Below are 27992 nucleotides of genomic sequence, written 5' to 3' on the forward strand. Positions count from 1 at the left end.
GCTGCCGATCCTTTATCACGTGACTAGACGATCACGTGTCCGTCCCCACCCACTTCACACCCACAGCAACATAAATACAAACTACATGTATGTACTGCACAGAATGATAATTGGTCAGAAACCAGAAATGGCTTCAAAAGCCCGGGGGGCCACTTACATTGACGAGTGGATACCATGCGCGACCAAAAAACACGTAAAAAGGATGTCTTTTTCACGATAGGGCACGTTACGTACGTAACGTGATAAGGGTGTCAAAACCACAAAAATAATGAAAAAAGGGTATCTATTTCGCTAGGAAAATTACGTGTTTAGGGTCGAATTTGCGGGGATGATAAAACAAAATTAAAATGTTTTATAAAGGATGTCCTCTTTTCCCTAACACTTCGTGTTTAGAGTCCGATTTGCGCGAGGTGTAGAAGGTGGGGTCGTACTAAACCAAATAAGGTAAAGCCGACGACCGAAGGACCCGTAACAATAAAACATTCCTGTACTTGTTTAGGGGTTCATTTCAGGGAATATTTGCCAAGAGTATCGTTTTGTTTCCAATACTTGTTAAGGGTATTAAGGGTAGGGTTTCACACGCCAATACTTAATTGTTAAGGGGTGCATTTTCGGAATATAGAAATTACGTGTTTAGGGTGCTTTTCGAGACCCCATGGTCGCGCATGGTATCCACTCGTGAATGGAAGTGCCCCCCCCCCCCCCGGTTCAAAAGTCACAAAATTCAGTTAAATCAATGGAAAGGGATAAATTTTGGTACCCAGTCAGGGGCAAGACTTCCATAATGTACCCCCGCTAAAATTGGAAATAATGATACATAGGCATATGCGCTTATTCCTTGACGGTCAAATTTTCAGTGTGTGTTTTTGTCCGCAACATCGGTTTCTTCAGTCAGTAAAAGGTGCGTGAGTCTAGACTAGTCGAACTATCGGCTCATTATCGCTATTAAAAAAAGAAAAATAATCCGGTAGGTTACGCTTCTCGCTAGTAGCGGCAGAAGAGGTCTTGACTGGTGTGTTCGAGGGGTTCGAGTCCCAAGCAAGGTCTTAAGGTCTTAAGGACCAAGGTAAACACTCGGATAGAAAAATCTGAAGTGAACGAACGGGAAGTCTTGACAATCTTCTGTTATTTTTTGGCGGAGGCACATGGAATTCTTTCCCAAAATAAAAGCCGAAATAAAGGGGGGGGGGGGGGAATCAAAATTAGATTAGATCTATTCCATGGTTGTGTATATGATTTCATCGCAGGCCCATCGGAAAGAATTTTAAAGACTCAATTTAATAAAATAGGCCTACATGAAAACATGACTTCAAACCGAGCTGTTTCTGTTAATATGTAGGAACTAAATAGGACAGCTTTGTTGGTATAACGCCATATGCTGACCAGTACACTCTTAAAACAAATCAGTCAAATTGACTAGACCAGTAGTCAGCTGGGTGCAACTGATAGACTATTCACATTTCTGACATATTAAGTTAGAAATAACTCTCTTCTGGTGAAATCCGACTAGAAAATAGTTAGGGCCTATAACTAGAGTAACAATTGCACCCAGCTGACCCTATATTAACTAGTCATTTTTGCATGACTGATTTGTTTTTAGAGTGTATATGACCATTACCTATAGGAAGCATACGTCTACGTTAATCAGCAGGGTCTTTTTATCAAAGTGGAAACAATCAGAGATGAGGATTCAAACTCACAATAATATTAACTCGGCAAAGTTAACCTTGCCGAGTTAATTGTGACTTTGAATCCAGTACACCACTAGACCACTGACACGACCCTGAAGGGTTTTTTCTATTGTCAAAAATAGCATCCCAAGGACAAAAATCAAGTAGGCCTATATGGTTTATGCATGTAACAATTTATTCAAATGAAATAACTTATTATATTCAGAAAAACTTCCGTACAGCCTTATCCTGGGGTACAGAATACCATCCAGAGCTTGGAGCACATTGAGGAAAGGCCCGATGCATACGCCCTACCCCAATTATTCGGAACTATATAAAGTTAATGAAATGAGGGGTTTAACCTCACCATATAGTCTCTCGTGGGGTATTATGATGCCAAATTATTTTGAATGCGCAATTTTCGAGAACTTCCAATGGATGAACTTCAATTAAAGCTCAATAGAAAGAAATCAAGCAGATGAACCAATGTTATTATTATTTTTTTTTGCATATATTTGAGTGCTAAAGTAATTACACAGCAAACTGACTGTGGTGTTAACCGGTGTGCATAGAGGACCACACCAGTTATTTTACACCGGTGTCGTTGGTGGTGTTAGTTTTACACCTATAGGTGTTATTACAACACATATTTACACTCTTTTGTGTTATGATTAATCTCTAGGGTGTAATTTTAACACCTCAGGGTGTGGTCCTCTATTAACACCAATTGGTGTCAGTTTTAACACCACAGTTTTTACAGTGTACCCTGCATGCGCAAAATTTGGTGAAAATTACATGTAATTCATTTTAACTGTGGCCCCGTCCTTAAGGAAAATTAAGGGGGACAAGTCCACCCAATCTAAGTTTACTTGAATAAAAAGAGAAAAATCCAACATGAACCACACTGAAAATTTCATAAAAATCGGAAGGAAATTATGACATTTAGAGTTTTGCTTAATTTCACAAAAAAATCATTATATACATCCTGGAAAGTATCGAGGGAACAGATCGACGCATTATAATTATGAAATATTTCAACTTTCTCCTCTTGGAAAACCTCACTAAATATTTGAATTAACTTTGATTTAACATTTTGTGGTTCGTCATTGCCTACTAAAATCTGTATATAAGAACTGAAATATCGTATAATTCAAATGATAATAGAAAGAAATGAGTGAGGGACATCATCATTTTCATTTTCTTAAAATCGACCGTTTCGTGTACAGGCGGTAATGACATCGACATTCTGAAATATATCCCCAAAAAATTCTGAATGCAATATGGGAAAACGGGATCAAAGACGGAGCTGTGAACATACCAACGACCGACGACAGTGACATAACAATGAAAATATCGTTGTACTTGTTTTGGGGGTCAATACTTGCCGACAGTGTTGTTTTGTTTCCAATACTTGTTAATTAAGGTAGGGTTTCACACGCCAATACATGTTAAGGGGCGCATTTTCGGACTTATGGGAAATACCTGTTTAGGGTGCTTTTCGAGACCCTATGGTCGCGCATGGTATCCACTCGTCAATGGAAGTGCCCCCCCCCCCGGGTGCTGAATCAATGTTCACATCTGTGGAAAGAGTAGAATATAGAAGTAGGTTTTAGAATCCTCTATTTTCATATCACTGAGTTGTGCATGTCGATCTGGCAGAACTTTTTTTTTCACATCCGAGTTGCATAAACAAGGGCGCCGGAAGCGGGGGGGGGGGGCAAAACGAGATTTTGCCCCCCCGTGTGCCCCCCTGAAAGTAGAAAAATGATAAATTATTTAAGGACAAAGGTAAACGAAGTTCCTCTGTGAAACATACCTTTGATAAGCCCCTTTTCCATCTTATTACAGTGTGATAACGTTTAACATTTTAATGAATACATTTCAGACTAAAAGCGAATGGCAAATTGATAGTGGTCCACCAATGATTAGGTTTATAACTCCAACTCTATGATGCTGGCTGTGTCGTCTAACAAACGCGCGGTCGCCCAGAAACGCTCAGACCGGACCCGATATCACTAACGCGCGTGAACACTCGAGCAACATATGGAATCTATGTCATAGCTGTCAAGCCCAGAAACCATAACATCTCGAGAAATTTGTTTCAATTATTTCATTTTCAACTAAATATAAATTGAGTTAATACAGTGATAACCAGTCAGTGCCCTAAAGAAAATACCAAGGTAATTTTAACTCAATATAGACATGTTATCAGAAAATTACACACAGAATAATCATGTGTAGAGGATTATAATTTATAATTTGTGAAAATGGTAAATCCCACTCGAAAGCAACTTAGAGATAATGTTTAGACATGAAAAAATAAAATCATCTGTGAAAGTGTCTTCTTGACCGGACTCATATTATCCGTGGTATGAATAAAAATTTAAATAAAGAATACAAAAGAAAAAAATAAGCGTTACAGTACTGCTCTACTATAAAAAAAAAATCTTAAGATATTTTCACAGCCCCGTATTTTCCTCTATTCCTTTTCATTGGCATGATTGGAAGGCGTTTTGTCTGATACTATTTCAGCTCATACGATATAGCACTTATGTATTTTTTTATTCCAAAACTTCTTCCCATTACCTGTTACTAATCAGATCGAGATGGCAGCTATGCAGAGGCGTCGATTATGGGGGGGGGGCAGGGGGGGCGATCGCCCCACCAATGAAAATATTGGGGGGGCAAACATATCATTTTGCCCCCCCAATAATTCTGCATGTGCTAAAAATAAAATAAGATTGTACTGTTACACAGAAATCAGCAAGCGAGATTGAGATTCACAACTCGTTCTTCGTCTAAAATCGTGCTCAAAATGTCCACTTTTCAGATTGGAATATCAAAAAATTTCAGCTCGCGCTTCGCGCTCGCATCATTTTTGTAACAAAAACCCATACTTTCCATGATTAAATAGGTGAATATGGTCCCGTTTTCAGTTCTAAACCTCAAAAGAACTCCCACTTCGATTTGCAATAATCTTTTGTTGGATATATATATCTTGTTCTTTATTAAAAACGTCCATTAAACTCAATTTTTTCAGATCGAAATATCAAATTTTCAGCTCACGCTTCGCGCTCGCATTAATCTGCTGGTGATATATGTATGTATATATATATATGTCTGTGTGTGTGTGCATGGTGTGTGTGTATATATATATATATACATATATATATGTACACATATATAGGCATATGTGTGTGGGTGTGATCGAGCGCCTTTGGAAAATTATTGATTCATGATTTTGCCCCCCCAATCTGAAAAATGGATCGACGCCCCTGCAGCTATGTTCTCTGGTTCATCCCAGCTTTTGTTATTCATGGACGTTTGCAAAAATAAAAAAAAAACAATCCGGGAGAGCGAGGGGGTTTGTGATGGGGGAGCTTTTGCATTTTCTAGAATAAAATTGAAGGATTTCGTGCACACTTTTAGTGTATTTTGCCCTCTCGATCGGCGGCCCCCGGCTGCGTACGGTCATGTTTGTCATCTTAAATTCTTTAAAAGGCCTATATTACATTGGTTTGAAACAATTTTGTTTGCAATAAGGCTCGTAATTTGCTGGAACTGCGACCCTGATCATGAAGAATCACCAGTCTCGGTCAGAAGGGAGGAAACAGAAGGAGCAAAATAAACCTCAAGACTGCTGTTTAATTCTCAAGAAATTTATTTTTGAATGCTCTAAGAAACGCAACTTTTATACTCCATTTTTACACAAAGTCCTTACCGTGGGGGGGGGGGTCCCACAGCCTCTCCCGCTCGATCGTTTCGGTATCTCACGCTATCAAAAATATTGTGCCCCTTCGGGATTTTGCCCCCCAAAAACTGAAAGTGTTCCGGCGCGCCTGTGCATAAACTATGAGGAGCCCCCGTGCGCCTCCGACAGGCCCCCAGTACCGTAACATATCGCCCCAGTGAGCTCCATGAGTCAACGTACTGGTACAATGATTTTTTTTTTTTTTTAAAACAAGTGCACACCTAGTTACCAATAATGCATATAGCATTTCCATTTATTTGAAAGCAGGATAAAAGAGCATTGTAGATTAAATGCCTTGCTCACGGGCATAGGTGCCGCGGCCGGGGATCGAACCCCGGACTTTCCACGTATAGCCAGGCGCCTTAGACCACTCGGCCACGGCACCTCCACATGATGATCCCATCGATCGCATATCCTATCGATCCCAGCAACTTCTCCCGAAGTTCTGCTCGATTCTGTGCAATGTGACAAGTAGGCTAGGGTCCTACAATGGTACTTCTTACAAGGTTTCTGTTATTTCCTAACAAGACCACAAGAAGATTTCCAGTGAGTATCATCATTTTTCTACCATTTTGAGTTTCAGTTAATGTCAAAATGTGTATATTTGTACCTTTTTGTTATTTGTAGGAGTTCGACACCAGCGCTACTTTCGCACTGAGTGATCTGCTGCTGATCCCCCGTGCGCGCCCCGGCAGAACATAGCACGGGGCCGTTAGCGAGACGAAGGCTCAGACTGCACTGTAGTCCCAGACATAACAATTTTTGTGGTTGGTATGGTATTGATCTTTCTTACTTCATTCTGCTGCTTAGCCACCAATGATGCTTTCCCCCAAATTCGTTATGACCTGCTGCCATTGAATGATATCTACCACTGCTATAGACATAGGCAACGGAAACGGGGGGGGGGGGGGGGGGGGGGGGGGGGACCTGTCCCCCCTTAGTAAATTTGAGGTGGACCCCCTCTGAAAAGTGAAAAGTTGTTTGTTGTCTAAGCTTTTTCGATATACCGGTATTAGTAATACCGTTCGGTATGAAAGTCATACCGGTATGGATACCGCCGTTGAAATTTCAATACCGTCATACCAAAAGTTGAAAATATGATACCGGTATTTTCTTCTGTATTGTCGTTTATGGGTATTTTTACAGTAAAATTAAGCCAAAACAATAAGTTCTTTGGCTCTCTCAACGTATTTAATGAAATCAGAATCCAATAATCTAACCTCGAAATGAATACATCGCCCCTTAACTACTGTCTGAGCTCCGTTAGCCGCTGCATAAGGCCTCGGCCCCACTGATACTGGGGTGCATGTCGGCTCACCTCCATGCACTCGTGTACACAGCTACAGTAAACAACGAAGTCGACCGAGACGGAGAGCATTTCATGAAGAGTTTTTTTCAGTGGTTTCAACAACAGATTTGCTTTCCGCCAATCACATGCGAGGGTTTCCTAGCTTGTAACATCCCTCTACACAAACAAAATCACTGACAAAACTCTTTTTGAAACACTCCCTAGCCTGCCTTTTGACCACGTGGTGTATTGCGGGCTTCAACAAAGTATCAACCTTGGCTTGGGGCGTTGACAGACAAACCACAGGGATTAACACTTGTTTTTTCTTTATGCAAGTTTTTTTTCTCGGACTGCTCTTAACTTGTATGGGAATGTCCACTAATTTTTTTTTTTTTTTTTGGGGGGGGGGGGTGCTGTGCATTGACAGACAAACCACAGGGATTAACACTTTTTTTTTCTTTATGCAATGTTTTTTTCTGGACTGCTCTTGACTTGTTTCAATTATGACAAGTTTACTTTTATACTATAAGCCTGCTACAAAAATCGTCTGACCCCCCCCAAAAAAAATAATAATAATAAATGAATAAATACATAAAGAAAAAATAATACATTAATGAATAAATAAATTAAATATGAAAATAAAAAAAAGACAGAAAATGTTGATAACATTAACAGGAAAAAAAATGTTACGCCATCCCTCTTTGTTTATTTTGATCTGTGATGTGATCGTAAATGGAAGAACGTGGCTTAGAATATTGATTAATGTGATTTGTGATGGGTGTTGTATCCGTTTTGTGCATGTGCGGTCATGAATAAAATAAAATAAACTATTGGATTGATTGTAATTTAAATTTATGATGGTCTCGTGGCGTGATAAGATGTTGATCAACTAAAATTTGGCATGTGTGAAAGATGAAATTGACAAAAAAGAGGGGAAGATCGAGATTCAGAGAAGAGGAGGATGTTGATTGTTCGTGGTATTCGGGGAGAGAATGGGCCGATGGGAAAGAGAGAGTGAAGAATTAAGGGGCTGGGGAGATAAAGGAAAACAAAAGCAAGAAAAAATGAGTGAGAAAGAGGCAGCCGGGGGATAAGAAGTTTAGGGGGAGGGTTTTACTTTTAGACAACGTGGAGATGTACAAGAGGGGGGGGGGGGGGGTTCAACACAATGGACATTTATAAGAAAAGTTATTTACGAGACGTCAAAATTTGAGGTCAACAAACTTTGAACCTTCGACGAACACGTGTTGATGTGAGTGGTAAACAAAAGGGGCGAATCCAAATGTGAATGAGTGGGGCCAGATCGGTGAAGGGAAAATCACGCATATATCCTTGACAGTTTTAGCAGGGAATTTTGGTGATTGGAAGTTAGGGCATGTACACACGTTTAGCAAAGTAAGTAATTAAAGTAGCAGTGAGTTTGTGCGGTGTAGCATTTGGCAACTTGACTTATTCATTTCGTACCATGTGCTTGCTGAGATAATTTTGCACACATGCACAGGTAATTCACAGCTCTCGCTGGGGAGAGAGCATGATCGTATAACTTTTGGTAAAGAAAGAGAAAGTTTTTGTCAATGAGAATGGACCATGCTGAGCATTCCTCAGCTGACCACAAGCATCCCCTCTTTATCCGAGGCCATATCAGGGCTAAACAAACATTGGACACTGTTTGCACAATAAATTGGGAATTTACTCGGTATTAGTCGGTATACCGGTATTGAAGCTATTAGTAATACCGGTATTGAAAATATCAATACCGAAAAAGCTTATTGTTGTCCCCCCTTTTTTTTTTCGCTTGTCAAATTTTTTACCTGTGTCCATTCCAAAATTTCAGGTGGACCCCACCTAAATTTTTTGTCTCCCGCCGCCATTGGCTATACAGCGCGTCCCAAAAAAAACTATACACTTTTGAAATGGCCGCCAAATAAAAAATCTAGCACTTTGGGGAAAAAGACTCATATATATGGAAAGCCAATGAAGTCAACTTTCAAATGACACCAGAAAGTTGGAAAACTATTAATGCTTGAGCGAGCACTGCCCACTGGAACAAAGGGTATGAAAATTAGGGTGGGCTGGAATTAGCCTTCCAATTTGTTTCAGTTGTTGAGAGGCAAATCATTTCGAACTTGCAAAGTTAAGGGCGTTGTGATAAATTATTGATAGTTTTGATATCTTCAGCAAATTTTTTAAGTTATTAAATTGAACTTTTATGCATGAGTGAACACAAATTACACTTTTGGAGCAGCATTTCAACTGTATCATTTGGATCTCTTTTGGGGCAGCATTTTAACTTTATCATGGGGATCTCAGCAATGTGTTCATGTGAGTCGGCTAGTCGGGAGAATAGGGGGTGAGAATTGTGAGATAGGGCTTAAGTGGGAGAAGTAGGTTGATGAAATAAGGGTCAACAGAACATTCAGCCCCTGCCCCCCCCCCTCTTTCCCACCCTCCCCCTCCTGTTGAGAGACTGATGGCTATTCTCATGTACGTGTGAAGTCCAGAGCAGAATGTTGGTTTAATGATTAATTCTTAGGGCATCAACTTTTTCCTATCAATCAACAATTTATCAGTAAATCCACTCATTCAATGTGCAATGTGATCAATAAAACATTCACCTTTTCCAATAAATCATTTCATTAATCATCATAATCATTAAATTTTTTTGGTAATCATTCAAACTGACCATCAGCCACCGGTCACTTGGCAGTTAAGTTTTGAAAAGGTTACAATCCAGGAGATGAGACAGTGAGAGAGAGGGGAGGGGCTGGAAAATGGAGATGAAGAGGGGACGGTACCTATGACTTTTAATTTGTAAAAGAACAAAAAGAAGAGGAATGCCCTTTTAACCAAGTCTTAGCATACCTCGCCCTCTTGCTTGTAACAGGTACATGTACCATCACATTACTCTGACTCTCATGAACACACTTCTGATGTCGACAAGATGAATATGCTACACTAAAATTACAATTCCTGTTCACTCATGCAGTACATTTCAATTTAGTAATTCATGAAATTTGCCTATTAAAACCAAAACTTATCTCACTCATGAATAGCAGAACACCCTTAGCTTTGAAAGTTCCAAAGGACTAACCTCTAAAAAAAACTGTATGGCTAATTCCTGCCCAGCCTAGCCAAGCTTAGTCTCTCAGGAGGAGAGAAGTGGGGGAGGGGGTAGAGATGGAGGGAGGGGTTGCTAAATGTTCTGTTGACCTTTAGCCCATCAACTTACTTCACCTACCTAAGTCATATTACCCCCCTCTTCTGACTGTCATGAACACATTGTTGAGATCCACATGATTAAAGCTGCACTAAAAATTGCAATTCATGATCACTCATGCATTAAATTTAAATTTAATAAGGTATGAAATTTTCACAAACAACAAACTGATCACATCTGATCTTTGATTCACCAAATAACCTTCAACTTTGCAAGTACAAAACAAAAAATCTGAAAGAAGTTGGAAGGCTAATTCCAGCCCACCCTAATTTGCATACCCTCTGTTTCAGTGGGCAGTGCTCGCTCAAGCATGAATAATTTTCCAACTTTTTGGTGTCATTTGAAAGTTGACTTTATTGGCTTTCCATATCTATAAGTCTTTTCCCCCAAAGTGCTACATTTTTTATTTGGCAGCCATTTCAAAAGTGTATAGTTTTTTTTGGGACGCACTGTAGACAGCTGGCAGCCGTTTGTTTTGAGGAGTTTTTTTTTACATTTAAAAAGAAATTCTCCTCTTATACCCTTTTTAGACAGGCTAAAATTTCCTTAACCCCGTACTATTGGTGGGGCTAAATGGCAATTTAGCCCCACCTATAGTACGGGGTTAAGCTTAGCCCACTTTCGTTTTACACAGCGTTTTTGCAAAGTGGGCTAACCCCACCTATAGTACGGGATTATTTGGCCCTGCAAAAAAGCAGGGTTATCCCACCAATTGCGGTGCTAAGAGCAATAGTACGGGGTTAAGATCGCATGTGTAAAACGAAAGTGGGCTAAGCTTAACCCCGTACTATTTGGCCCCACCTATAGTACGGGGTTAAGGAAATTGCGAGTGAAGCACTTGTACTACGAATGATCGACAAAAACCAATGATTTTTTCCACCCAAAATTTTGTCTCACTGAGGTCATAAGCTCATTTGTTTTGTGTGTGATTGACAGCAAAAATCCTTATCAAAACAAAAGTAGACGGTGAAAAGGGGTAATTTGTCATGAGGAATCTGCTTATCACATTTTTATTTGCCGCCAAGGTAATCCTTTTGCCGCAAATGTAAACAATGGAAATTAGTCTCCAAAACTGGAGACTGTCTCTGAAATTGGATACCCAAATTCTTTACAAAAGTCTCTGATATTGGAGATAATTTCCCACGTTGGAGACAGTCTCCAATATTGGCTGTGCGCCTCTACTGATGGCAGTGAGTCCAAACTTTGCATGTGTCCATACTTCGCGGACGGTCGTTATCTCAAAAACTAGGCAATACTCTTTAAAATCTGACATCTTCAACGTGAAAAGCGACTTAAAATTGCCCTTTGTGGTAATTTTTTTTTAGGATTAGTTCAGTATTCATGAAATTATTGACAAAAGATCTGCAAATTTTTCACTGTTAGCGCCCGTTCCGAAGAAATCTTATATTCTCAACAAGCATTATCATCATTTTGCAAACAGATATAAAAAATGTGAGTTAAATGTGGTACTGGCTGATTCTGTAGCATTTTGTTGTCAATCTGATATAAATATCTCACCTTTTAAGATCGAGTTTTTGTTTAAATTTCCTCAAAAACTTTGGTCCGCGAAGTTAGGTCACACTTTTTCAAAACGGTTTTCCAGCACAGCGCACATTCATCGACGGGAATAGAATTTAAAGATCGTGATACCGGCGAAACCCCTTGACCTACTTCACATTTTCGTCAATGATTTTATAGTTTATGATCTTGACGTCAATGTGGTAACTATTTCTTGAATTGGTTTTGTATGAATTGTAAATATTTTGTGAACAAAATTAAGCCTGAAGAATATTTTCGAAAAGTCCGCGAAGTTTGGACACCCCATCATACACAGATGCTCGCTATCGTGCAGCAACTATTAGGGGGTTAACAACGCAAAATCCCCCCGACGGGGCTCATTGATTTTTGTCTTTATTTCATTAAAATATATATATAAAGAACTGTACCAAAATAGAGATTATTATTCCGTTTTGGCCTGAAATGCACCAAAACGGGGAAAAATAAACTTAAAAGGGGGAAAACAGTGACTTATTTCGGCTGTCGTGCAACTTCACTTCCCTGTTTTATCCAAACTTAATACATGATAAGCATATGGCTATTGAGTCCCTGTACAGATCGAGCTAGGACTTCGGTCTCTGTATTTGGTGAGTGGAGCCAATGGAGTTCAGCGGAACAGCCAACATAACAGAGACCAAAGCTTTTGGTCTATGCTAGATGTTATTGAAACCCTTTTGGGGAGGTCTTCATAATTAGGTCAACTATTGGCTTAGAAGACGATTTTCCATTCTCAAAGTTGTGGACACTGGATGCATTTACTAATTCATTACTAAGACCACTAGCGTACCTAAGGGGGGGGGCAGACTGCCCCCCCTGACGAGTCACAACTCATGCAAGGGACTTTCCCCTGTCCCCCCCCCTGACGAGCCACAAGTGGCCCCCTCTTTTGAACTTGAAGACCCTTTTTCTTTTTTTTTTGCTTGTAAATTTTTTTCCTGGTAAGAAATCCTTTTCTTTTTTGCTTGTAAAATTTTTTGGTGGACGATTTTCCCCCCCCTTTGGAAAATCCTAGGTACGCCACTGACTAAGACTATTTCAAGGATTCCTCATCCTTATTTAGAAAGAATTCTTACGTTTCTCAGTGACTGACCTCAGAATTTTTTCATGATAACCTTTAGAAGGCCCATGTACCTGACCCAAATCTGGCACTACCTCGTTGTCATGCATGTACCTGTGAAATGTGAACTTGTATGTTTTTATCATATCTCCTCGCGCACGGCGTTATGCTTATGTAGGAAGTTTTAGTTAAATCAATCTTTGTTCATATGAAAGTTTCTTTACCTCAGGTACCAACTTAATGGCCCTTCTTTGTACATTTTCTAGTGCTTGAATATGTTTAAGTATGGACTCCATTCAGCATGAGCATACTCCAAATGAGGTCTAATCAATGCTTTGGAGTAAAAAGTTCTCCTTGTGAAGATAAACATGCTCTTTTAATAAGCCAGTTCGTAGTTCCTTTCTGCACATGATCAAAAGTTTCTACGCATGATCAGAGGAAGGTCATTTGTACTAAAGTGACATGGTGGTTTAAAATCTAATGAGATAAGCACCATCTTTGATGTCTTGATTATTCATATATTCTTTTGAAAAGTGGTTTTCATTCACATCCACAAAAAACAACAATGCGTCCACGAAGGACTGGTATTTCACAGTTTGCCAAGTACATTGTGCAACTTGCTATGATATGCATTCAAATTAGGAATGCAACAAATACCTTCATAAAGTGTTCATTGGTGTGCTATTCTAGTCACCTGGTCTATTCAATTTCTTCATCCTGCTATGTAGGGCAAGCTTACGTAATATCTTGCTTTGAAATCTGCCTATCATAATGTAAGAAATGAAAGGTCATTTGACCAAAATTGTCCATGAAGTAACTACGAACTGGTCTATTACATTCATTAACATATTGACTTTATTTATCTTTGACTGCAAGTGCTGGTCAAAACTAAGCTTTATGTCGACTATCACACCAAAATCTTTACTTGTTTCATCTTGTGATTGATTATGTGTGGCATTATCATGTGTCATTAAATTCATCATTGTTTTTACCAATTGTAAGTAAGCAACATTTATCTGCGGGTGAACATTTTTGTCCGATCATCTATAACATTGAGTAATTGCAATATTGTTGATTGACCTGATACAAATCTAAATTGTTTTGCACTATTAAGAAGGTTGTTGCTTCTCACATGCTCATATATTTCATCACTCAGTATAGACTCCATTACTTTACATACAATACATGCAAGACTTATTGGTCTGTAGTTTGAAGGGAGTTTATGATCACCCTTCATGAATACGGCACTGACAATTTGACATTGGTTTTTTCCACACATTTGGTAGTGGTACTACGCCTATAAAGGCAAAAGAGTAATATACTCAAAGGTTTTGCAATAACAGGTACCAGTTCATGCAAGACACAGGGTGTAACCCATCTGGACCTGGTGATTTTGATACATTCAGATTTTTTGTCTTTAATACATATTCTTCAGTATCAGTACCCGTAATGTGTCTTAAATATTAACATCCTGATGTTGAAGAGATGGGAGAGTAGAAACGCTAGAAAATGGTTCCATAGTGCATCTTTTTCCCTACATCTGATTCTGTCAATGTTTTACTATTTCCAGTTCCATCCTGGTTGTAATAGTGGTGGTAGTCCACTCTTTACTTTTGTCTTGAATTTTGCATACTATCAGAATTTTTTAGGACTATATTTTACTTCTTTGACTCACTTTATTTCTGATTGTGTTATAAGTTTTCTTTTCTACAGGTTTTTTCATAATAAATCGTTCCCATGAGAATTCATGAAATCCATAATGCAAGCCTGTATCTGACTTCAGTATTAATTGTACGCTGTACTGTGCTGGCTTTTTACGGTCACAGAAGGAAACTTCATCAATTCAATTTTTGAAAATGATTAATAAATTTTGGATTTTATTGAACATTAAATCTCTAAATTGTTAAAAGAATGTGGCGAAGCTTGAAATGAGCTGTCAGAATTTCAGAGTTATCAACAGATTTGAGCTCGTTTTGAGCAGATTACGTTAAATATGATGCTTAATCTAATATGAAAATGCTACTGAAATTCAGCCGGTTTTCAATGAATTCACATTTACCACACAGGAGTACAATCATGGAGGGTTGTGTTCTGCCATACTGCATCACAGTAGTGATAAATTTATTATTTCTTAGTTTCTATTTGTATTTTTCAATGATAGGCTGGAAATAAACGACACAGTTTCATTGATCAGGTCCGCATCTATGCCAGGGGAGGAGGAGGGGGGCAAGGTCATCCCAAATTTGGTGGGATCGGAGGCAAAGGTGGTGATGTATATGTCCAAGCTTCTACAGGGGTCACTCTGAAAAATGTGAAATCTTCTAAAAGGGATCAACGCTATATTGCTGGGCCAGGAGACAACAGCAAGTAAGTTTTTAGCCTTTTTATTTTGGAGTTTTTCTTTTAACCTTTTGTCACTCTGTTGCCAAACTAGTTTTGTAAACCTTAATCTGATTGATTTCCGGTTTATTTTACTGTTGGATGATTGAAGATTTCTGATTCAAGATTCTTTCATTGGTCAATGTGTGCATACAAAGAAATTTGGTTTCCAATGGCTTTATCAGTAAGTATACACAATGATGAAAAATGCAATATATCATACAATGTAGAAAATTCTATAAACAAACAAAAAATATTAATAACTTTCTGTAACTTTTATACCCCTAAAATTTACAATGTGCATGTGGATGATGATTGTCAGTATGCTGCAATAACATCCCCCATATAATCATAACATTGTATGTGATATTTTAAAGATATCATCATAACGTGGTGGGGGGGGGGGGGTTGAGATGAAATTTAATAAGTTCATACCTTATTCAAGATTTAAGTCTTCCAAAACCCAGTAGGCCATTCTGTTAACATAATTTGAGAACAATTTGTTGCAATATCCATCACTATAATGACTGATTTTGGGACACTTTTTTGGGGATTTTGGTTCTTAAGACTTTTAACCCACATCAGGTTGTGAATAGTGTGAGCAGCATGTTTGATTCTGTAAACATTCAGCTCACTGAAGTTGGAATTTCTCAAGCTGATCTCTTCATGTGATGAACATGTAAATGTTAAATCTTCAGGAGGAATTTCATGTGCACATGTACAGGTTCAAGATTTAAAATTCACAAGGTTTAACTTCAGAAGGCTTCAGATGCGATGAGGTTTAAAAGTTTTCGGTCTTATTGTCGCATTTTTAAAGCAGTTAATGGATTTTTTTTTTACATTTTGATATGTTTTTCCTTCTTGCAGAGCCCGCATTCTTCAAGGTGGCAAAGGAAGAGATGTAGTCATCAAAGTGCCTCCTGGAGTTTGTGTAACGGATGATAATAATCGGTTATTAGGTATGAGGATGATATTACCTCTTGAAGCTTTTGATAAGTGTGTGTTGTTACTTTTACACAGAAACCAGTTTATAATGACTGCTCAGTGAAAATGAGAGGTCTAGTTAACCAATTGCACTTTTTGAATACAGTGTGTACAATAAAAGCACATGAAATAGTTCAATTATTTTGAATATTGATGCTTAAAGCTCCCTCATTATGAAATTGCAGTACCCATTTTCAGGGCTCGACACTAGCGGCGGTCCGACGGTCCCAGACCGGTAAAAATCGCTGTTGGGCCAGTAGATTTTCAGAAATTGGAAGATTTACTGGTCCGACATGACCAGTAAAAAATATCATTGTCGGGCCAGTAATTTTTCCAAAAATAGCAAGATTTAAGGGTCCGACATGACCAGTAATAAAAACCATTGTTGGGCCAATAACTTTTCCAGAAATGGTCAAATTCACAGCAAACCATTTCCCCCCGTTCAATTCTTCAATTCACACACAGAATACACACAGAATGAATCGCACGTGTTACTAGAGTACTATACAGCATGCGTGCAGTGTACATGTAGTCAGCCACACAATCCACATGGTGAATTCTCCACTGGCCGCACGAACGAAGCCAGGCTAAACTCTGGCAGAAATCTCTCACAGAACTGTCAAAATTCACGGTTCATACTCATGAAAGGCTCTTATAATGTCCATATTTCCTAAAAATTGGAGTAACTCTGTCATCTGTAAGCAGTAAAAGGGTAAATTTTCACTTCTGTTTGGTTCAAACAGATCGGGTCTCGGGTGGTATCGTCTGAATACAATATAGCCCCACATATGCATTTATGTGTGTGTTGATACACTTGGTTTCTGACTTTCTTTCGTAGCTATTTTAATAATTGAGCCAAAAAAGAAACAAATTATTTATGATAATAGTTTTAGCTTTCTTCCTCTGTTTTCTTCCTGTTTTCTTTCCTTCTTTCTTTTCAATCTTTCTTTTAATTTTTTTTCTCTATTTCTTTCCTTCCTTCTTTCCTTCCTTCTTTCCTTCCTTCCTCCTTTCCTTCCTTCTTTCATTCCTTCCATCCTTTCTTTCTTACTTTCCTTCCTTCTTTCCTCCCTTCCTCCTTCCTTCCTTCCATCCTTTCTTTCTTTCCTCCCTTCCTTCTTTCCTTCCTTCTTTCCTTCCTTCCTTCTTTCCTTCCTTCTTTCCTTCCTTCCTTATTTCCATCCTTCTTTCCTTCCTTCTTTCCTTCCTTCTTTCTTTCCTTCCTTCCTTCTTTCCTTCCTTCTTTCCTTCCTTCTTTCCTTCCTTCCTTCTTTCCTTCCTTCCTCCTTTCCTTCCTTCTTTCATTCCTTCTTTCCTTCCATCCTTTCTTACTTTCCTTCCTTCTTTCCTTCCTTCTTTCCTCCCTTCCTCCTTCCTTCCTTCCATCCTTTCTTTCTTTCCTTCCTTCCTTCTTTCCTTCCTTCTTTCCTTCCTTCCTTATTTCCTTCCTTCTTTCCTTCCTTCTTTCCTTCCTTCCTTCTTTCCTTCCTTCCTTCTTTCCTTCCTTCTTTCCTTCCTTCCTTCTTTCCTTCCTTTCCTTCCTTCTTTCCTTCCTTCCTCCTTTCCTCCCTTCTTTCCTTCCTTCTTTCCTCCCTTCTTTCCTCCCTCCTTCCATCCTTTCTTTCTTTCTTACTTTCCTTCCTTCCTTCTTTCCTTACTTCTTTCCTTCCTTCTTTCCTTCCTTCCATCCTTTCTTCCTTCTTTTCTTCCTTCCTTCCATCCTTTCTTTCTGACTTTCCTTCCTTCTTTCCTTCCTTCCTTCCTTCCTTCTTTCTTTCTTTCCTTCCTTCCTTCTTTCCTTCCTTCCTTCCTTCCTTCCTCCTTTCCTTCCTTCTTTCCTTCCATCCTTTCTTACTTTCCTTCTTTCCTTCCTTCTTTCCTCCCTTCTTTCCTCCCTCCTTCCTTCCTCCCTCCTTTCTTCCATCCTTTCTTTCTTACTTTCCTTCCTTCCATCCTTTCTTTCTTACTGTCCTTCCTTCCTTCTTTCCTTACTTCTTTCCTTCCTTCTTTCCTTCCATCCTTTCTGACTTTCCTTCCTTCTTTCCTTCTTTCTTTCTTTCTTACTCTCTTTGTTTCTGTCTTGCTTTCTTTTTGTCCTTCATTCCTTCGTTTTACGGGGGGGGGGGGGGGTCACGAAAGGCTAGAAAAATAAACTTGCGCCTTTTTTAAATGTTTTCTTTACTTTTTGGGACCAGTAGATTTTCGGTTCGGACCAGTAAAAATTTGAAAAACTGGTTATCTACTGGTCCGACATGAATAGGTTGGACCAGTAGAAAAAATGGGTTAGTGTGGAGCCCTGGTTTAACCATTTTACATGTACTACTGCCAATAACTCACTGTAAAGACAAATCCTATATTACGTCTATGACATTTTGTTTGTTATGTTCAGTTATTCATGGGATTTTTGTCATTTTAAAGTTCCCCTATGGGTTAATGTGTGATGTCAAATCATGCATTCAATGGCACACTCTAATATTGGCTAATTTTAACCACCTTTGTGGATAACACATTTTATCACCCATTATGAAATTTGATACATGATGTGATGTGACTTTATGTTGTGAATGCAGCTACTTGTCAAAATTATTATCCTTGATTTAAAGTAAGTACATGTAATTACATTTAGTGAAATGTTATCATATCATCATCATGTCTTGACATAGTTTGACGAAGTGGGAAAAAGAATGAAAACTAGCTGGAAAAAATATCAAAACTTTAAAGAATGCTAAAAATTGTCAATATTACTATGTGCATGGGGCAATGACACAGTGGATAACAGCATGTCCAATGTCAGAACACCTCGTTTGCAGATTACTGAGCATTTTTCTTAAGTACATGCTTGGTTTAATTTGCTTAGATTCAGTTAGAAGTCATTTTATAAACCACAAATGGAATTCATCTTTGAAGTGCTTCTTGGCAATATAGCATATCCTTTCCCTCTCTTTGTGCAGGAGACTTGAACAATGTTGGTGAAAAGGTGTTAGTTGCTCGAGGTGGTGAAGGTGGATATGAGAAGAATTTATGGAACGGAGCTAAGGGAAGCAGAGGAAGCTTCAAACTCATCTTGAAATTGATTGCTGATGTTGGATTTGTTGGGTAAGTAGGAATGTTGGCATTGTCATTGAAAAAAAATAGTGCATAGATGAACTGATTACATCTAGGTGCAAATGCAGTGCTTGATTCTTCAGAAAGGTGTCGCATTTCTGATGAAACCTACATGCAGCTTTTAGTGAATACATGTATATGCTCTTTAATACTTACATAATGGCAAGTGCTTTATTTCTCTTTCAAACAGCAGGAATATGGTAAATTTAATAAAATGTTCTTTTTAATTTGAATAATGGCAAAAGCTCTACTTATACCCTGGCAAAGTAGTTTTTGTCTCACCTGCGAAGCAAAGTGAGACTATAGGCGCCGCTTTTCCGACGGCGGCGGCGGCGGTGACGGGGGCGGCGGCGGCGGCGTCAACATCAAATCTTAACCTGAGGTTAAGTTTTTGAAATGACATCATAACTTAGAAAGTATATGGACCTAGTTCATGAAACTTGGCCATAAGGTTAATCAAGTATTACTGAACATCCTATTAGAGTTTCATGTCACATGATTAAGGTCAAAGGTCATTTAGGGTCAATGAACTTAGACCATGTTGGAGGAATCAACATCGAAATCTTAACCTGTGGTTAAGTTTTTGAAATGTCATCATAACTTAGAAAATATATGGACCTAGTTCATGAAACTTGGACATAAGGTTAATCAAGTATCACTGAACATCCTGCATGAGTTTCACGTCACATGACCAAGGTCAAAGGTCATTTAGGGTCAATGAACTTTGGCCGAATTGGGGATATCTGTTGAATTCCCATCATAACTTTGAAAGTTTATGGATCTGGTTCATGAAACTTGGACATAAGGTTAATCAAGTATCACTGAACATCCTGCATGAGTTTCACGTCACATGACCAAGGTCAAAGGTCATTTAGGGTCAATGAACTTTGGCCGAATTGGGGATATCTGTTGAATTACCATCAAAACTTTGAAAGTTTATTGGTCTAGTTCATTAAACTTGGACATTAGAGTAATCAAGTATCACAGAACATCCTGTGCACGTTTCAGGTCACATGACCAAGGTCAAAGGTCAATGAACTTTGGCCGAATTGGGTGTATCTGTTGAATTACCATCATAACTTTGAAAGTTTATGGATCTGATTCATGAAACTTGTACATAAGAGTAATCAAGTATCACTGAACATCCTGTTCGAGTTTCAGGTCACATGATCAAGGTCAAAGGTCATGTAAGGTCAATGAACTTTGGCCATGTTGGGTTTTTTTGTTGAATAACCATCATATCTCTGTAAGTTTATTGGTCTAGTTCATAAAAAGTGGACATAAGAGTAACCATGTATCACTGAACATCTTGTGCGAGTTAGAGTAGTATTCAAAGTCAGCACTGCTGCTACATTGAACCGCGTGATGCAGGTGAGATGGCCAGAGGCATTCCACTTGTTACATTTTCAGTATTGATGGTAATCAAGACATCCCACTTTTAAATACTTGAGGTGCATTGGAAGAAAAATCACTTCATTTTATTCCGGTTCATGAAGTGGTGTTTAAAATTGCAGACAACATAATGAAATTACACCACTCAAATGATAAGAAAGGCCGGATTCATGAATACTTTAAGCTTCTGATCAACCATAAACGGCAATATTCTTTACAAATTTTTTTTTTTAGTCTTATTTCTTACAGACAAGATAAAGGAGAGAATATGGTTGGTCAATTGACTTCAAAATAAAAGTTGATTATAATAATTTTGTCTTTAACTATAGTTTCCCTAATGCTGGAAAGTCAACTCTTTTGAAGGCTGTTTCAAGGACTGAGCCTAAGATAGCTGATTATCCATGTAAGATCAATAGTATTATTCCTGTACTTAGTTCAAGTTGAGAATCTCATCCATGTCTTTGTTGTACCGGTAATCCGTGTTTGTAATAGTAACTACACTCTGAAATTTTGTCTTCTCTCATCTCTATTTAATAAGGGTAAAGAAAATACCTTGTTGTAAATTGGAGATTCTTGTATGCTGTCCATATTCAATCATCAGATTTTGTTTTACTTTGAGGTTGATATTGTATTTTGAAATGTACGTAAATTTTATGAGTTTACAATTGATAATCGATTTGAATTGTCAAATATACCATATTATTCATGTTAACCCCCTCAAAGAGAGAGAGAGATTTAGAGGTTCTGCACTTCCAGAACTGTTCTTCCAGTAATTCTAATGAAGTAAGGTCTAAGTTCATCTACATGTAGTCAGTCAGAATATTGTCATAAATGATTATGTAATGTAGGTGATAATTTCAATGTGGTTCCACTTAATACAATTATTGGTGTACATGCGTCATACATCTTTTATGTAGTTTTCTTTTTTTCTTTGATATTCAAGTGCTCAAGTGCTATAGATTCATCACATATTTTCTTCTAATTTTTCCTCTGTCTCCCATGTAGTCACTACTATAAGGCCACAGGTCGGAGTTGTGGAATATGCTGATAAGCGTCAGGTAATTATTTTTCTTATTTATTCTCTCATGGATATCTCATGTTTGCCCCTCCTTTTATTTTGGTAGTTACTTTTTCTAATTCAGGCAAAACTGTTATATTTGTCCTTAAAGCTTGTATATAAAACTTATGGCAAACATTTCATAATGTGAATTATATTGGACTGTCAATCTAACATACAAATCTTAAACTACATGTAAAATCTTGTGACAATCATTCAATTCTCCATTGATCAAAGATTTGAGAAATACAGATTTAACTGTATTGAACTGTTAAATGAGATTTAGCACTCTCTGAATTTAATGTCATTGATTTTCTAAGTCAAACCCTTGAAACACTTCAAACACAATTATTGTTTCCTGAAAACTGTTTGCATCCCAATTTATGCTTGATTAGCTGTTTTTTTACGAAAATGAAGAAAAACGGACAAATCAGGGACCTTTTTTTCCACCTTAGAAAGAAAAATTACATCACATCATTTATACATGAACTTTGTGATAATTATAAACTTGCCTTCTATCTATCTGACAATGAATTTAAGCTGTGAAAGTGATTAAGTTTGATTTACAAATACTTGATATCTCTCCTACTGTCTGAGTATCATGTCCATAGGCTCTGCTTTGATCCTTACAAGACCTCACTATCCATCTCTTTCTCTAGCTCTGTGTGTATAGCTAGGGCTCCATTTCCAATAGCTGATTTTATCTTTCCCGGCAGTTAGTCAAATTTTAATGTCAATTACTCTTGACGTGTCTCCGCAGATCAGTATGGCTGACCTTCCTGGCCTGATAGAGGGCTCTCACCAGAATATGGGAATGGGGCACCGATTCCTCCGCCACGTTGAGCGCACTAAACTCCTTCTCTTTGTCATAGACATCCATGGCTTTCAGCTTTCACCCAGACATGCCTACAGGAATGCATACCAAACGATAAACATCCTTAACAAGGTAGGGCTGAATTAAGTTTGCCTGCATTTTAATTGACAAATGGGTCAAAGATTATCCAACATCAAAATGGCTACACACATTTGGTCTACTATTGATCAATTGGTCTAATGTCTGTTTGGTCCAGTGATCACTTGGGCTGATTATCATTTGTCCTATGCTCAGGAACCTATTGCAGAAAATTAATTGTAATCGGATGCTACTCCTTACCCGATTGAAACTAAATTTTCAACCAATCAGAAGTGCACATATGATTTTTGTCTCACCTGCATAGCATAGCACAGCAAGAACTATTATTCACGCTGTTTTTTCTGGCTGCATTAGGTCATCAACATTAAAATCTTTACCTAAGGTTTAGTTTTTGAAATTTCATCATAACATAGAAAGTATATGGACCTAGTTCATCTAACTTTGACATAATAAGGTAATCAAGTATTACTGAATGTGCTGCCCTAGTGTCATGTCACATGCATAAGGTTAAAGGTCATTTAGGGTCAATGAACGTTGACCATGTTTGAGGAATCAACATCGAAATCTTAACCCAAGGTTAAGTTTTTAAAATGTCATCATAACTTTGTAAGTATATGGATCTAGTTTATGAAACTTAGACATAGGAGTATGAAGTGTCAGTGGATATTCTGTATGACCAAGGCCAAAGGTCATATGAGCTCAATGAACTTTGGCCATGCTAAGGTTATTTGTTGAGTTGCCATCATAATATTGAAATTTTATGGATCTTGTTCATGAAATGTGGAAATAAAAGTAATATGATAATGATGATAATGATATGTCCATTTATACAGCGCAGTAACTATGTGCATATACTCAACTGTGCTTTGATACTTGGTATCCTATTATTACCCTGGTTGTAGCTGAGCTGCCATATTAATAGGCGCTAAAGCGTTGAAGGAATAAATCCTACCGGTTACCAATTCACCTCACCTGGGTCAAGTGCAGTACAATGTCGATAAATTTCTTGCCAAAGGAAATTACGCCATGGCTGGGATATGAACCCATGACCCTCTGTTTTTTATAGTCCTGGCGGGTGTTTCATAAAGCTGTTGGTAAGTTAAGAGCGACTTTAAGAACGACTGGTGATCCAGTCTTGTTGTAAATGGTATATTCATTGGCGATGGCTTAGCGCGTATAAGGAAGGATCACCAGTCGTTCTTAAAGTTGCTCTTAACTTACAAACAGCTTTATGAAACACCCATCAGAGACTAATCCACAGCTTTATGAATGCTCCACGGTGATCAAGTATCACTGATTGTCCTGCACAAGACTTTGGTGAAATATCATTTAAAATCAATGAACATCGTATTTTATTATAGGCCTAATATTTTTTTGTAAATAATTATTCAATAGTTGTTTTCAGCACTACTGCTACATTGAATTGTGTAAGGCAGGCGAGACTGCACGAGGCGCTCCGCTTGAAATAAAGCATAATTCTTTCAGCAATAAGGTCCTTATGGGTGTTTGATAAAGCTGTTCATTAGGTAAGAGCGACAATAAGAAAGACTGGGGATCCTTTCTTGAGGTAAATTGTATATTCATTGGCAAAGGTTTAGCGCATATGAAAGGATCACCGGTTCTTAAAGTTGCTCTTAACTTACAAACAGCTTTATGAAATGGCCCCCTGGATCGTCAGATTTTGGATTATCTTGTTTTATTCATTTTGTCTTATTACCATGTGTTCTTATTACCAGTTCTTTTTTTCATGTTTGACCTATTGGGTGAATAAAGTATACATTCACCTGAAAGGGTTTAAAGTAAAATGATTGATTTACTAGATTTTAATTATGTAAAATAGCATTTAGACATAATTAGACAATGTGATCAGAGACCAAATTGGCATTCTACAGAAAGATTTATAACAAGTGGCAAGTCATCCATTTAGAATAAATGGTTAAATGGACAAAAAAAGGATAGCCTAAATATAAATTCAATATCAATGGAAAAAAAATATCAATAATGTAAATTATTGCAACAATGTTGCTGTTTACTTATTTCACAATCAGGAATTGGAACTTTACAAGTCTGAACTTGTGGAAAAGCCGGCTATCTTGGCGCTAAACAAAGTAGATGTGGAAGGAGCAGATAAATTACTCCAGGAAACAGTAGAGCTCATCCAAGACAGTAAGTATAATAAGATGTCATTTTACTTACAGCCCCAGGATCGGGAAAGCCATTGCTGATGCTAAAGCCTTTCATTAACCATAAATATAATGTTATTTCTGCATATTAGTGTATTTAGTCTGAAGTATTGTTGTACTTTCCTGGTTGCTCAATTTTAGCAAACAGGTGTGTTGGGTATATTTCATTCTGAACAGTTTAAAGGTCAAGTCCACCTCAGAAAAATGTTGATTCAAATCAATAGAGAAAAATCAGACAAGCACAATGCTGAAAATTTCATCAAAATCGGATGTAAAATAAGAAAGTTATGACATTTCAAAGTTTCGCTTATTTTTAATAAAATAGTTATATGAACGAGCCAGTTACATCCAAATGAAGGAGTTGATGATGTCACTCACTCACTATTTCTTTTGTTTTTTATTGTTTGAATTATACAATATATCAATTTTTATGAATTTGACGATTAGGACCTCGTTGCCTGAAGCACAAAATGTTAAAATAATGGAATTCCACGAATTCAGGGAGGAATGAAACTTCATTTCACATGACAATGACGACAAAATAAAAATATTTCATATTTCATATAATAAAATACAAAAGAAATAGTGAGTGATGTCATAAGTTCCTCATTTGCATACCGACCGATATGTGCATATAACTGTTTTGTGAAATGAAGCGAAACTTAAAATGCCATTGTTATGTATATAGATGTAGAACACAATAGACATGCCAGCTGGCAGAGAGTAACTCAGAGCATAACTATTATGCTAAAACATGTACCAGTGAAAGTAAGCAGAGCTAGCCAGTGACATTGGAACAATAGATGTATGCACCTGCCTAACATTCTACTTTAGGATGAATGCCATTGTTGTTCCACTACACTGCACTTCACTTCCAGCAGCCAAGCAGCTAGCATGGACACACCCTTACCTCTAAGGTAATAAGACAGACCAATACATGCTATAGTGGGTATAAGATATAACAGCCATAACTTTCTTATTTTACATCCGATTTTGATGAATTTTTCAGTGTTATGCTTGTTGATTATTTCTCTTTTTATTCAAATCAAGTTTTGTTGGGGTGGACTTGTCCTTTAACACACTCATCAACTTCAATGTATGTAGATGGGTGATCACATTTATGCCATATTGATGCCATATGATCATACTCCTATATTTAGTTTAGGCTTATTATTTGCCAAAATATATCAGTTTTAATACAAATACATGAAATGTTTGATGTCATTCCTTTCATGATCAGATGTGCCCTGAGTAAGTGCCCAACTCAGACCTATGAAATTACAGCATTCATATAGATAAAAGATTTAAGGACTTCGGTGAAAAGATTTCCCGCTGCTTGTTCTCACAAGACACAGACAAGTATGGTTTGGTTCTTTATCCCCCCAAAATGAATATGGCACCAGATTGTACAGATTCTGCATTTCATATTCAAGCAGTGGAAAAGTTCATGAAACCTGGATATAATGGTTATCAAATATCACTGATCATCGCGCCAGAGTTTAATGTCACATGACCAATGTCAAAGGTCATTTAGGGTCAATGGTCTTTGGCCATGTTGGGGGTATTTGTTGATTTCCATTATAACTTTTAATGTTTATTGTTCTGGTTCATGAAACTTGGATATAAGACTAACCAAGTATGACTGAACATCAGATGTGAGTTTCAGGTCACATGACCAAGGTCAAAGGTCATTAGGGTCAATGAACTTACATTATGTTGGAATCAAATCGAAATCTTAACCAAGGTTCATTTTTAAAATATAACTGAAAGTATATGGATTTAGTTCATGAAACTGGAACATAAAAGTAATAAAGCATTCAATGAACTTTCTGGATGAGTTTCAGGTCACATGACCAAGGACAATGAACTTTGGCCTTGTTGGGGGTATTTGTTGATTTGCCATCATAACTTTAAAAGTTTATGGATTTAGCTCATGAAATGTGGACATAAGGGTAATCAAGTATCACTGATCATCTTTCACCAGTCATCGGTCACACAATCATGGTCAAATGTCATAGGGTCAATGAACATAGTATTTTATCATCTGAATTGAGTTTTTTGTGAATGATTATTCTGTAGTTGTCTTCAAAGTCAGCACTGCTGCTATATTGAATCGTTGATTTTGTTCTCATTCTTTATCCTTTACCAAATATAGAATCATTGCACAGTCTGACTGAAAAGGACACTGAGGAGAATGAAGAACACAGATTACCAATTTCCTTTGAAGACATCATCCCAATCTCAGCTAAACATGGAGAAGGCCTTGATAGATTAAAAAGCAGAGTTCGGGAAGTGATTGATGAACACTATGAAAAAGAAAGAACAATACAAGATTTGGAGGTTGAGATGGGAAGGAGAAAAAATATTGGAGTAGTATGAGTTAGGTTGGTGCAGCCAACAATTTGGCTGGTTGTTGCACCATACCTGAAGATGAGGATGTACTGGTCATGGGGAAGATCAAAGAAGTAACCCAGACCAATGGGAGGATCGATGGTGGAAAGAAGATTAATATCTCCCTATAGGGGTGGCAAACCTGGGGGGGGGGGGGGCCGGGAGGGGCACAGTGCCCCCACTTTGTGAAGCTCTGAAAAAGTGCCCTTTTTTATGCAAGAAAAATGCCCCTTACGAACGTGTACTGTGCCACTTTTATCAGAAGGGAACCCGTTTTAGGTGTTACCAAGTGCCCTTTCTCGTATCAGTGCCAAATTTTAACAAAAAAATTCCCCTCCCCTGTGCCCCTTTCACCTGAGAAGGACCTGTTTTATGCCGTTATCAAGTGCCCTTTTGCCATCTTATAGCTGCCCTTTCTCGTGTCAGTGCCCCTTATTGGATATTACCCAAGAAAAGTGCCCCTCATTAGCGTGTTCTCTGCCCCTTTCTCTTGAGAAGGACCTGTTTTATGTCTGAGCAAGTGCTCCTTTGCCTTCTTATAAGTGCCCTTTCTCAAATCATTGCCCCCCCCTGCGGAATTATTTTTGCATACAGCCATGTTTAAGAAAGTGCTCTTTTTTAAAGAAAAGGTGCCCTTTTGTCCCTGTGCCCCCGACCCCCGTGCTCTCCTCCCCCACTTTCAACTTTGCTCTGCAGCCCCGCTCCCTATGATACACACACTTGTCAGGTTTTAGATAGATAGATAAATGGTTTTATTAAAAAAACAATTCATGGTAGCCCAAAGGCTAATTTTACATTGTTTTACATTGTAAAGATCTTGTTACATGTAAGATTAGATACATACAATGACCATTTTGAACAACATGAAAATTTCAAAGTAAACTATCAATATACAAAAATCATAAAAATACAAACATTAGCCTCCAAACCAATTAAGTTAGAATAATAAAAGATAACTCATAAATATATAATGCAAATTAAAATCAGAATTAGAATTGAGGACAGGTCTGGAAATGGGCAACACCAGAGCAACGAAATGTTCACAGAT

At 37.9% G+C, this 27992-nt stretch overlaps 1 protein-coding gene across 1 annotated transcript; it reads left to right on the top strand.

Moving 5' to 3' along the window:
- The first annotated feature begins 5834 nt into the window (after positions 1-5834).
- LOC121416050 (GTP-binding protein 10-like) lies at positions 5835-27977 on the top strand. Its single transcript, XM_041609490.1, has 9 exons — positions 5835-5967; positions 14702-14907; positions 15787-15878; positions 18855-18999; positions 20730-20803; positions 21406-21458; positions 22218-22403; positions 24419-24536; positions 26709-27977. Exons 1-9 carry the CDS (start codon positions 5911-5913, stop codon positions 26930-26932), a joined length of 1155 nt encoding a protein of 384 aa, XP_041465424.1. The 5' UTR covers positions 5835-5910; the 3' UTR covers positions 26933-27977.
- The last annotated feature ends 15 nt before the right edge of the window (positions 27978-27992 follow it).

This window comes from Lytechinus variegatus, chromosome 5, assembly GCF_018143015.1.
Source record: "Lytechinus variegatus isolate NC3 chromosome 5, Lvar_3.0, whole genome shotgun sequence".
Lineage (NCBI taxonomy): Eukaryota > Metazoa > Echinodermata > Echinoidea > Temnopleuroida > Toxopneustidae > Lytechinus > Lytechinus variegatus.

What these genes read in the sequence shown, in the direction of transcription:
- LOC121416050 (XM_041609490.1), top strand. Translation starts at nt 5,911, where the DNA reads ATGGTACTTCTTACAAGGTTTCTGTTATTTCCTAACAAGACCACAAGA. An exon ending in AGACCACAAGAAGATTTCCA is followed by an intron (nt 5,968 to 14,701) that starts GTGAGTATCATC and finishes TTTCAATGATAG; the next exon opens with GCTGGAAATAAACGACACAG. An exon ending in TGATAATAATCGGTTATTAG is followed by an intron (nt 15,879 to 18,854) that starts GTATGAGGATGA and finishes CTCTTTGTGCAG; the next exon opens with GAGACTTGAACAATGTTGGT.